The 13,625-nt window shown below is 29.1% G+C and overlaps 1 protein-coding gene across 1 annotated transcript; it reads right to left on the bottom strand.

The window, feature by feature from the left end:
* Positions 1-213: 213 nt before the first annotated feature.
* Positions 214-9,081, bottom strand: LOC136208192 (subtilisin-like serine-protease S). Its single transcript, XM_065998996.1, has 10 exons — positions 9,002-9,081; positions 8,792-8,892; positions 7,959-8,126; positions 7,752-7,872; positions 5,398-5,929; positions 5,239-5,312; positions 3,797-4,030; positions 2,662-2,776; positions 2,208-2,436; positions 214-746 (listed from the first exon to the last, which is right to left on the bottom strand). Exons 1-10 carry the CDS (start codon positions 9,076-9,078, stop codon positions 214-216), a joined length of 2,184 nt encoding a protein of 727 aa, XP_065855068.1. The 5' UTR covers positions 9,079-9,081.
* Positions 9,082-13,625: the final 4,544 nt, after the last annotated feature.

Below are 13,625 nucleotides of genomic sequence, written 5' to 3'. Positions count from 1 at the left end.
TTTTGAAGCATTAATTGAAATTTAGTGGACATAATATGACAAAGTGTAAAATTGAGTGATTTTGATGTTAAGCTTTGAAATATAATGAACATACCGTGAAAATGCATAAAGTACTAAATCAAAATTTTATTAACTAATCAAAATTTCATCTAAACAACAAAACCCTAACAACTAAATCGCTAAACAACTTCACAAAATCCTAAACCCTAAACCCTAAATAACAAGAGCAATAGGAGTTTTTACATCATGACCATAACCATCTACCCAAGTTATAGACCCATAAACACTAGACTTAGCATTTACATTCTCAAAACTCACATAATATTCCCAAACCCTAAACTTAGTAAAATCAAGAACATTTGGATAAACCCTAACCCTAACACTTTCAGGCATATCTATAACAGCTTTATAAACCAAAGGTCCTTCAAATGTAGCCAAAGTAAGACGTCTTCTTACCCTATAAACACCTCTTAAATTGTACCCTCCAATTGAAGGGTAGTTGAGATTATAAGGTGGGATGTTGTTGCATCTGATGATTCCAAATAAGTTTTTGACTGTGGTTCTGTCAATCCCATAGATGGCGGCTTGATTGCAGATGAACCCGTTGATATCGTCTAGTGACATGTCGTATACTAGTCCTGGATTGAATATGCGACCTGGGACAATGAGGCCTGAACCCATGTCGAATGGGTTTGCGGGACTTATAATTGATTTTATTGTGTGATTCGTGTTGTCGTTCCATGTAGCTGCACGTGTGTCAAAGACAAAAAAAAATATATAAATAAATGGATTTGGATATTTTTAAGTTGGAGTTCTTATATTAAGAACCAGGTCTTCCATACCATTTAGAGGATTCCAATTCACATATGGACACGTGTAGTGTGACCCTACTTGATAAATAAGATAGAAGATCCTCCATTTGACATTAAAAACCGGATGCTTCTAATAATTTGCCCTTAAATTGGGTTTTAACGAATAAGAAATGGTTGTTAAATAATAAAGACAATTTTTTCATTCGTCACATGAAACTTTTTTTTATATCAAGAAGGTAAGAAAAATAACTTTAGGCTCAGGATGTCCAAGCGGCTAAAATCCTCCTATATATAAGCAAGATAGGGATAAATTATGCTGAGTAGCAATTGAACGTTACTTATTTTCACGGTATGTAACTAAACTTTAAAATGTGACATAAAAGTCACTTAATTATACTACTTTTAGCATTATGACCACTAAACTTCAAGTAACACCTCAAAATAACCTTTGACGACTTCAAAATGAAAAATTCCAAGAATTGATGATGTTTTAAGCAATTTTAATTTTCAAATTTTTCATTTTGACGTTATTCAGGTGTTGTTTGGTCAAAAGAAGAGAAAGTAAACTTTTAGAAGGAGGAAACTCCGAAAATTGTGGTTTTAGAAAATAAAAAATGTGGTTTCATGATAAATGTTATTCTAAACAACTTTAATTCTTAAACATTTCCATTTAGACGTTGCCAATGGTCATTTTGATCCGCTAGTTAAAGTTTAATGACTATATAATGTTAGAAAATATGTACGCTTTGAGGTTTAGTGATCACACCACGAAATGAGTAAAGTAAGTAGCAATGGATGTAATTTACTACGAGATTGGGTTTTATAAAATAGCACGGGTCAATCCAACCTGGCCTGTCATATTAATATTAGTTATTATATTTAGGAATAAAGTAACAAAATAGGTCTATGGTTTATGGGCAAGTATCAATTTAGGCTTCACGTATAAAATAGCATATAGGCTTAACGTTTAAAAAAGGTATCAATTTAGGCATCGATAACGGATTGGACACGTCATTCCTATTACTCCGTCAAGTTCTGATTTCTGCCTCCACGTACAATTGGCAGAATTTAACGAAATAATAACAATGATGTGTCTCGTTCCGTTATCAAGGCCTAAATTGACACTCTTTTTTAAACATTAAGCTTATATTAGTGTTATTTTGTACGTTGAGCCTAAATTGATACTTTTCCAAAAACTATGGATCTATTTTGGTACCTTATCCCTTATATTTATTTTTAAGTCAGAACCCATTTAAAATAAAAGCGGACTGAACTGAACTGAGCTAGACTAAGCTTTTTTTTTTTTAAATCAAAAGCTCGCTTAGACTCGGCCTAAGCGGACGCATGAACAGGTCTAGTATGCATATAATGTAATAGATATATATATATAATAACCTGTAGTCATTAAAGCAGATTTGATCCAAGCAGGACTCCAATTCTTGTAGTAGCTTTTAAGAACAGCAGCAACCCCAGAAACATGAGGACAAGCCATAGAAGTTCCAGACATATAGGAATGCTGTTTTTGATCTCCACTTATGATGGGCTTAGGATTTGGGTCTGAATCTAATGGCAATGAACTTGGAAATGCTGCTAAAATACTCATTCCAGGTGCTGCTATATCAGGCTGCAAAATAATAATATTAATCATATATAATTACGCGTCTAAATTTATCAATTTTTTTTACCGTTTGACATTTTGAAATTTGTCAATTTCGGATCTCCGATGGAGTCAAACTTTCGCTTGAAAGGATGTCGGAGGTCAGAAATTGACAATTTTAAATATGCATAGGGTGTCAAACGGTAAAAAGTGATAAATTTACGGATATACTTAATGACGAAATAGACTCACCTTAATGATATCGGGATTTAAACGACTAGGTCCTCTTGAAGAAAAATATGCCATTTTTGGAGAAGGTTTTGTGTGAATTTTTACCTTTGTCCTTAAGATGGAAAGAGTTGCCTTCCTGGTATTACATTAGTTATACACGTTAATACATGATTATACATCTAAACTTATTGTATTTTTTACTGTTTGATATCCTATTGAATTTATACTTACCTATCACATATCTAAATTTATTAATTTTGGAACTCGGACACCCTTATTTGTTGACGTGTTTAGACAAAAGTTTGACTCAATAGTGCTATGTCAATTTTGAAGTCTGCTAAAATTAATAAGTCTATGTATGTAAATCAAAGTAATAAACCACAAAAAGTGACCAATTCATATAGCGGCGGATCCAGGATTCACTGATAGGGGATACTTATCGTGATTTATGAGTGTTAAATTGAGGTCCTATTTATTTATTAGAAAATATTGTGTAAAAATATCAGGTATAAGAAAATTTGGTGTTGAAAAATAAAATATTTTTCGATGTTTGGTTACAACACCAAAAAAGAGAAGAAATGGTAGGTGACTACTATTTTCAAAACGATAAGAATGAATGGAGTAGGGTTCTCAAGCACTTAAAATCAAGAAAATATTTTCATGCACAATATTCTCTAGCAAACAAACAAACCTTTATTTCTTTTAGTGTTTTTTCATAACAAAAAGTTAATTTCAAATAAATTCACTATGGTTTCACGTTTTTACAGATTGGTACTTATAGTTTTTTTTTGTTGCAAACCGAATCATGTAGTTTGCAAAAATTTCATTTTTTATTGACTTTGTCAAATTTAACCAATAACAACCTTAAAATGAAAATTTTCAAGAATTAGTTATCGGCCAAATTTGGCAAAGTCAATAACAAATGAAAATTTTGCAAACCACAGGTACCGATCTGTAAAAAAAAAAAAAGTGAAACCACAAGGTATTTATTTGAAATTAACCCCTAAAAAAAAGCCCCGTTCATAATTTCCCCAAAATTTTCAACGTTTTTCGACTTTCAGTGAGTGTTTAAACCCCTTGGATCCGTCACTGAATTAATATATAATTATAGGTTGTAATTCAAAATTAATAACGAAAAAGAGAGACGAATAATTACCCTTGATTAGAATCGAGGTATTTCTGCAAAATTTGAAAATCACGTGGAGTAATAATAGAATATGGTATTGGTTCATAAAAAACCATTCTTCCGGCTTCCATGTTATCAACAAATATCACTCCAACTCCATTTGAATTTTGTACATTTTGTACAGCTCCAATTCCTATAGCAAGTCTGCACACCACTATTTTTCCTTCTATGTGCTTTTTGTCCAAATCATCCTCCGAACAGTCACTGCCAAAAATCAATTCATCAATTTACGACAACAAAAAAAAAAAAAAAAAAATACACGTAACCGGGTACAGTAGTGTTCATCTAAACTCTGAATAACCAAACGGACACTACTGTGACCGGCTAAAAGTTTAATCATTATGTAACATTTAGTCTAATATCAGAATTAATTATATTAGTGATATTCTAAGTATCGAAAATGAAATACTATATTTGATTTTCTACTGTAATGTTTTATCAAGATTCTGGCAATAACAATTGCTGAAAAGGACGTGAATGGCACATAAGCCAAATATTTGCATGTGAATTAAAGAATAAATAAAAAAAACATCCAATTTTACATTGTTAGATTATGTTGATGTGAAAAATCGAAAGGGGATGAATGAAAATGACTGGATTGAGTTTAGTGATTTTTTCAATACATATATAAAAATTTGATTTACGTATCGTTTACGTGTCGTTTTTTAGTAACTATCGTTGCCAAATTTGATTTACGTATCGTTTACGTGTCTTTTTTTTAGTAACTATTGTAGCCGAATTTGGATAAAAGGATAAATATAATTAACCTTTTAATATAATGTTAAAAAATTGGCCTATTTTACAATTAAAGTCAATTAGATTTTTTTTTTCAAAAAGATTATGATTTTTCGCCATTAGCAAAACCAATGGCTTTTATATTAATACTATCAATTTTATTATCGATATTTAAAATAGAAATTTTCAAAAATTAAATTTGTTTAGTATTATATTAATATGTAACCACGTTTTTTTTTTTAAAATTGACATTTTTTATACTTTCTTTCTCTAGAAATTAACTTTCTCTCTTCTAATCAACAGCACCTAAATGACATTACATTTGCAATGTAACCACATTTTTTATTTTCAAAATTGTCATTTTCGGTGCTCTGTCTAGAAATTAATTTTCTCTTTCTTAATCAAACAACACCTAAATAACCTCAAAACTAAAAACTTAGAAGAATTAAAGTGGTTTAAAATATTATCAATTCTTAAAATTTTCTATTATGATGTAATCGTCAAATTGACAGCATCGGCTTAAAATAGATTCGGGTTAAAATGATCATAATTACTAATTTTAGAAACCATTTTAACTCCTAATCCGGTCCTAATCGATACTAAACTTAATTTTAAACTAAATTAATATGATTTTTCCAAAAAATAAATAAATAAGGATTAGAACAACATATAAATACCTTAAAGTTTTGATCTTATCATTTGCCCAAACAACTTGTTTATCTTTGAAGTCATAAGAATTATGTCCATGCCCCTAAAACCACAAGATAAATCAAAGTCAACACAAAGTAGACAATCTCAACGGCTTAGATCCAATCATCAGAAAAAAAACCCAGTACCTTCAAAACGACTCCGTTTCCAAGAACGACATCACTGGATAAATCCCGATCAGTTGAAGTAGCTGCAACAGTCAAAACCCAAGGCGCAACATTGACAACAGAATAATGACCTAAATGCCCTTCATTACCAGCAGAAGCAACGGTCAGGATTCCTTGAGAGAAAGCATGGTAAGATCCAAGGGCAAAGGGGTCTTCAAAATAAGAAGACATAGTAGATATCGGGGGACCCAAAGATATGGTAATGAGATCAACACCGTCCGATATTGCATCATCGTAACCTCTGAGGATATCTGAACCGTCACAGTAATCATGCCAGCATACTTTATACGACGCTATGCGGGACCACGGTGCAGCTCCTTTTATCACGGTTGGATTTTCTTGGTTGTCAGATATTTGAACATCGACTCCTGCTGCCGTTGATATTGTGTGGGTCCCGTGACCGTAATCATCTCTAGCTGAATGGTATGTGCCGTTGAAATTGCCTACTGTATGCTCATATCCCCAATAGTAGAAACGAGAGCCAATTATTTTGCTAGAAATAAAAAATAAAATGTTAGATAATTTATCCCAATTTAATTAATTATACAGTAAAACCTCTATATAGGAATACACTTGGGACCGGGCTATTTGTATAATAATTGAGAGGTTATTACTAAATAGAGTTTAGTATAATAAAATTTCTCAACACATTAAATTTTAAATTTGCTCGATACTTGGTTAAGATTATCATAGGCATGCATGATTTATATATAATACATAACAATAGATATTAATGGAACAAATTAAATATTTAGAATTTCAATTTAGAATCTAGGTTTTCAATATATAGATAATTGGAAGAGTTTTATGGAAAAAATGTAAATATCAATAGGAATACTAAATATTTATAATTTCAAGTTCTAGTTTATGTTTCCAACTCATAGATAATTTCAATAGTTTTTTTTAATATTTTATAATTTAGTTTGAATTCTTAATATATATATACATATAAATATATAATTATTACTATATAGAGGTATAGTTTCTAAAGGTAGGACTTGAAAAAGTGTATAACAAATAACGTTTGGTAGGTTATTCCTATTTATAACTGGCCCAAGATGGAACCGAATTTTTTTATAACAAAATAGAGGTTATTCCTATATAGAGTATTCTTATATAGAGGTTTTACTGTATATTTTATAATTATACTCAGATGTATTGTATAATTTTTCCTTAAAATTGGCATGCATAATCAATTTAACTCAAATCAAATTTTAAATATTTTAAATTAATTTGTTAAATATAAATACTTAAAGATTAAAGATTGAGTTAATATCTAACATTTGATTTAAATTAAATTTTAGGTAATTTAGATTAATTTTTTAAATATCGATAATTTATAAAGTGGGTTAATATCTAAAATTCAATATGCTTACCAATTTAGGGTTAAAATGAAACAATATCTATAGTCCAAATGAAAAATAATTTAATTAATTTATCAAGCATTGTTAATTAATTGAAGTTGGATAAATATCTAATTTGATTTGAGTTAAATTGATTTCATTCCTAAATTTTAAAATAATTTTAATTAGAGGTGGTAAAAGTATATGGTCCGATTACACGATAATTGATTTTAGTATTTGGATTTAGCATATTAGGTAATGTGTCATTTTTGCGGTGACACGAAATTGACACGTAAATTTTTGGGTTGGGTTGGGATTGACATTCTAATCCCAAAATGACAAAAAAATCCACAAATATTTAAAATTATATTTAAAAATAGTCTTATATTTTTACATACCACATTTATTAATAAAGGTAATAAAAATTACAATTATTACTTGTAAACACTACTCAAGCCTCCTATATTGTTATAAACACATCATATTACCCTCTAATATGACACTAGAGTATTTTTTTTATGGTTAGTGTTAATATATTAATCCAAAAATGACATAAAATATTTAAAAATAATATCATATCTTCATATATATTTTAAAAGCCACAAACATGTGAACCGAAAAATACACACGAAATCGACACTAACCTAATTAAGTTAAATTTTTTTAATTTGAGTTAGGATTAACTCATTTTGACATTAATCCGACATGATTGTCACCTCTAATTTTGACCCTTAAGTCCAATTCACCTTGTATATAATTTATTAGTATCTAAATTTCTATTAAACACAATATTTGATTCTCATATTTTAATAATATACTGTTTAATTCTCAAATATTTAAATTATAATACAGTTTAGCTTTTTTACATGGACTAAACTGTTTAATAAATTAAAAATTAAAAATTAAATCATATATTATTAAAATACGATGAATAAACAATATAAAAACGAATTTAATTAGATAAGAACATACTTGTTGCAGAGAATATCACCAACAAGTTGATTATATTCATAATGATAGCAATCTCCCCAGAAAGATCTTGGATAAGGCCTAAACCTATCGCCATTAAAACTCTGTGCCTCAGGCCAAATACCTTCAAAATAAAATTAAAATAAAATCTCATAAACTCAAATAATTAAGAATTAATTAAATAAAATTAGTATAATTAACAACACTTACCACTATCTAAATGCCCGATTACAACATCATTAGCCGGATTATTACGATGTTTCTCAAATATGCCTTTATAATGTTGATTCTCCACTTGTTCGAGTAAAAAATCATACGATCTTTCTGTGTGAAGTTTATACATAGGACTTTCAAACACAGAAACAACCGAATCGTGATCTGCGATTATAATTTAATTAATTGTTGTTAGTTAACAATAATCATGTAATTATTATCAATGTCGGAGTCAGAACTAAATAATCGAAGTGAATGGACAAAAAAATTACATAATAAAGGATCAGCTGACAGAAAATTCTGTCACATCCCATCGATATTAAATCTATGACAGATTCTGAATAAATGAAATTATAACAGAAAGTATATATTTAATGACAGAAAATTCCATTTGTAATTGTAATTTTTTCTTTTATCTATCCGGTGTATGGAGTGGCAGGGCGGATAGAGGGGTGTGCCAAGCCCCTCTGGCCTCCAGAGCCACCCCTACCAGCAGAGGTTCTGACTCTCATAAAGATTCGAGATTTGAGGTTAGGGGTGTAAGACGCCCCAGTTAATCTTCTAAAAAATAGTCTAGAAAGATGTAGTTGGATTTTATCTGGGTCAGTCAAAACCATTTTTTCGAGGCTAAAATAGTGTTATACCGAAACCAAAACGATGCTATTTTTGACCTGGATTGGACATCTTCATCTACTCGAGATGCAAATTACACTCCAATAAATCAAAATTACAGGATTAGAATTGAAGCCGGACGAAACCACTATCACTCCTCTTAGGAGTGATTCCCAAGATCGACACTGAAATATATAAATAGGTATTTTTCGTCTTACTTCTTAGCTTATCGGCTTCCTTCGGAGACAGCATAGCCGAGAAACCCCTAAAGCTCTTGTGATAATGATGAACAACTTTAGTCTGAGCTTGTTCAAGAGTACTGAAATTAATCCAATTTCAACAAATTAATAATCTATACAATTAAAAAAATTATCCTGTTCAATGCACGGGTTTAAAACTAGTTACGGAATAATTAAAATCTTAATTACCTGCTAACACTTGATGCAAGGATTTTATGATTGGAATTGATTACGGATTCCGAATCCAAATCTTTCAGATGCCCCATGTAAACAATGTAATGCTACAAATTAATTAAAGAAAATATTAGATTTGTTTTCGATTTTCGGAACTGCTTTTTACCTTTTAAATTTAAACAGGAGACAAAAAGCATTTGGCAAAAATTCGAAACAACTGCTTTTTATAGAAAAATCAATACAGAAAACGAACTAACAGCAGCAAGCAAACACCAAAACAGGAGCAGGCGAAACAAACGGACCGTAAATTAAACAAAATTATACAAATCAAACCTTGTGATTAGGAGTGTAGCCATAAACGTGAGAATAATCCGAAGAAACACACAAGAAAAACGAAAAAAATACGCAGAGGAAAGCTACAATGGCTGCTGCCATGTTGAAAATTGATTATCAATACTCTAAACAAGATTAAAATACCCTAATCATGGTTTATATAGTGAAATTTAATAATATAAAAAATAAAAATATATTTTAATTTTGAATTAAGAAGATATCAGTAGATTTTTTTAATATTTTTAGATATATTCGAATGAATTGAAGATAATAATGATAGATTTTTCAGTTTTTTTAGATATGTATTTGGATTCTTAAATATTTGGTGATTTACAAGATATTGATAGATTTTTTAGTTTTATTAAGCAACCGATTATATTTGATAGTTTGTTTATTTTCTTATAGTTTAATAATTTAATTAATGTTGATTTTTTTTTTGCAAGTATTTATTTAATTTGATTGAGTAAGATGATTATGTGAAAAAAATATTGTATACGTTTTTCTCAGTAGAAATATAGTTTTATGGAAAAAAAAAAGAAAAAGTCAAATATAATGCTGACATTATTGATTTAGCTTTGTAGGAATTTCCTCCAGATTAAAAGTCGGATTTGGATAAAATCATAATTGGATGCAGATACTTATTTAATTAAAAAATTAAATAAATAGAAATTTTAGTTGAGTTAATTCTAACTAATTAATTAATTGGGAATATTAATCTTAATCAGAAATTAGAATAAGTGTTCAGCTAGATGTTAACTATCTCAATCGGATAAGAAGTATAACCTAAAGATAGAGGGTTAAGTTAAATCTAAGATAACAATTATTTTTAACTCTTAAATAATTTTAGTGTGGGAAAAAAGTGACTAGTGATACAAGTTTGCGGTTCTAAAAAGATTCTTCCGCTGCTTACTCAAAATTAACCAAAACTCCAAAAAGATAAGCCTCAAACTCGTATTTGAAGTCCATTTGATTATTTGGTTAGCAAAATCATTCGAGCCCTAACATATGAAATTATGAATTTAACCCTAACATTTCTAAACAAGATTAATTTTAGCTATTTATTATCAAAAATTTGAAAATATTGGTTAACTGTTATTTAACTGTTATATTGGACATTCCAAACAAGTTTGTTGATAAACGGAAGCATTTTCATATATTTTTTTGTTGGTTATTTCTAATATATTAGTAATATAATAAATATTTTAAACACTTTAAAAATTGGCATAAAAGCTTATTTTCCCCTTGTGGTATCCAAAATTTTGTCATTTGCATCTTGTGGTATCATTTCGTAATATTTTCCGCCTTAGGCAGTCCCATAGGTAAGATTGTTTTTATTCTCGACACGTGACACAATTTTTTACACATGAAATGTACACATTACAATTGTTTTTATTTTTTCGGCTTAAACATCATTTGCCCCCTAAACTTATCCAAAAAACTTGATTGACCCTCTGAACCTTCAAATTATCTCGATAGCCCGCTCAACTTATATAAAATGTCCAGTTACCTCTCTAAACTTGCATAAAATGTAACTAATTAATCACTCAATTGCAAAAAAAAAAAAAAGTAAGTTAAATGCGGAAGATGTGTTGCATGCGTCTTAAAAAAAGTAAAACGACTAAGATTGGGGTATATAGTTCTAAAATTAGAGAAAATAAGTTTTAAGTAAAACGACTAAGGTCGTTGGGGTATATGGTTCTAATATTAGAGAAAATAAGTTTTAAGTAAAATGACTAAGGTTTGGGGTGTATCGTTCTTTTTATATATATTCTGTGAATTATATGTAATAATATCTTCCACACGCAGCTTATTTTTTTACAACCAAATGATTAATTGATTATGTTTTATACAAGTTTAGAAAGCTAACTGAATGTTGGCTTGAGAAACAATTTACGTCGTGGTCCGAGATTTCTGGTTGAAGATAAGATCGTTTCTAACTTCCAAGTTTTTAATATAGTAGGAAAATGAGATTTAGTGGACCAAAACATGATTGAGGAGGCTAATCAGGTACTTCGAACCATGGGACATCAAAAGAATACGTGAAGAGTCTTTTCATCATCCGTACACCAACAACAAGTTTTACTTCGATCAAGACATCTCTTGGAAATGTTAGTGCCCATGGGGTAAACAAGCCGAATCTAGGTAGGTTTGATATTGACTCGTTAATATTTTGAGCCGAACCCTCTCGAACCGAGTTTTGACAAGTTTCGACCGAATCTGACCGAGCTTTGACCGAGCCGAATTTTTATCGAGTTTGTAACGAGCTTAATAAAATTCATCATAGGTGTATAGAATAAGTAGCGTAGGATCATCTTTAAAAAAAAGTAGCGTAGGATGCAAACAAAGGTGTTATAACATACTCCACAAAAAACAATCACATGTTATGTTCGAGATTCAAGAATAGTATATGGTACTTGTGTTCGGAGAATACAAACTCACAAAAAAAAAATTAAACAATGAAATATATATTAAATTTTGTAATGTAGTTTGTTCCTTATTAAAACCTAATTTTCTCAAATAAAAATAGATTTTTTTTCAAATAATAATAATAATAATAGATTTCTTAATTTGAATTAAGAAGATATAGGTAGATTGTTTTTTAAGATATATTTGAATTCTTAAATATTAGATGATTTAGAAGATATTGATAGATTTTTTAGTTTTTTTTTTAATTCTTAAATATTTGTTGATTTAACATAAGATTCCTAATGAATTAGTCATAATAAATCCGAAGTGTAGCCATAAATGCGAGAATAATACGAAGAAACACACAAGAAAAAGGAAAAAAAATAGACAGAGGAAAGCTATAATGGCCGCTGCCATGTTGAAAATTGATTATCAATACTCTAAACAAGATTAAAACACCCTAATCATGGTTTATATAGTGAAATTTAATAATATAAAAAATAAAAATAGATTTTAATTTTGAATTAAGAAGATATAGTAGATTTTTTAAATATTTTTAGATATATATTCGAATGACTTGGGAGATAATGATATATTTTTCAGTTTTTTTAGATATGTATTTGGATTCTTAAATATTCGGTGATTTACAAGATATTGATAGATTTTTTAGTTTTATTAAGCAACCGATTATATTTGATAATTTGTTTATTTTCTTATAGTTTAATAATTTAATTAATGTTGATTTTTTTTTGCAAGTATTTATTTAATTTGATTGTGTAAGATGATTATGTGAAAAAAAATATTGTATACGTTTTTCTTAGCAGAAATATAGTTTTATGGAAAAAAAAGAGTCAAATTTAATGCTGATATTATTGATTTAGCTTTGTAGGAATTTCCTCCGGATTAAAAGTCGGATTTGGGTAAAATCATAATTGGATGCAGATACTTATTTAATTAAAAAATTAAATAAATAGAAATTTTAGTTGAGTTAATTCTAACTAATTAATTAATTGGGAATATTAATCTTAATCAGAAATTAGAATAAGTGTTCAGCTAGATGTTAACTATCTCAATCGGATAAGAAGTCTAACCTAAAGATAGAGGGTTAAGTTAAATCTAAGACAACAATTATTTTTAACTCTTAAATAATTTTAGTGTGGGAAAAAAGTGACTAGTGATACAAGTTCGCGGTTCTAAAAAGATTCTTCCGCTGCTTACTCAAAATTAACCAAAACTTCAAAAAGATAAGCCTCAAACTCGTATTTGAAGTCCATTTGATTATTTGGTTAGCAAAATCCTTCAAGCCCTAACATATGAAATTATGAATTTAACCCTAACATTTCTAAACAAGATTAGTTTTAGCTATATATTACCGAAAATTTGAAAATATTGGTTAATTGGACCTTCCAAACAAGTTTGTTGATAAACGGAAGCATTTTAATATTTTTTTTTGTTGGTTATTTCTAATATATTAGTAATATAATAAATATTTTAAACACTTTAAAAATTGGCATAAAAGCTTATTTTCCCCTCGTGGTATCCAAAATTTTGTCATTTGCACCTTGTGGTATCATTTCGTAATAATTGCCGCCTTAAGCAGTCCCATAGGTAACATTTAATCTATTTTGAATGAAAAATTAACTGATTTGTTAATTCTCGACACGTGACACAATTTTTTACACATGAAATGTACACATTACAATTGTTTTTATTTTTTCGGCTTAAACAACATTTGCCTCCTAAACTTATCCAAAAAACTTGATTGGCCCTCTGAACTTTCAAAGTGTCTCGATAGCCCACTCAACTTATATAAAATGTCCAGTTAGCTCCCTAAACTTGCATAAAATGTAACCAATTAATCACTCAATTGCAAAAAAAAAAAAAAAAAGTTAAATGCGAA

Source organism: Euphorbia lathyris, chromosome 10, assembly GCF_963576675.1.
Source record: "Euphorbia lathyris chromosome 10, ddEupLath1.1, whole genome shotgun sequence".
NCBI classification, from domain to species: domain Eukaryota; kingdom Viridiplantae; phylum Streptophyta; class Magnoliopsida; order Malpighiales; family Euphorbiaceae; genus Euphorbia; species Euphorbia lathyris.
Note: the sequence above shows the minus strand (reverse complement) of the source record. Positions and strands in the feature narration are given on the sequence as shown.

Bases quoted from the DNA above. Each gene is read 5' to 3' on its own strand.
- LOC136208192 (XM_065998996.1), bottom strand. From the start codon at position 9,078: ATGGGGCATCTGAAAGATTTGGATTCGGAATCCGTAATCAATTCCAAT. The intron at 7,873-7,958 runs GTAAGTGTTGTT...TTTATTTTGAAG, and splicing joins AATCGGGCATTTAGATAGTG to GTATTTGGCCTGAGGCACAG. The intron at 5,313-5,397 runs GTACTGGGTTTT...TTGTGGTTTTAG, and splicing joins GAAACGGAGTCGTTTTGAAG to GGGCATGGACATAATTCTTA.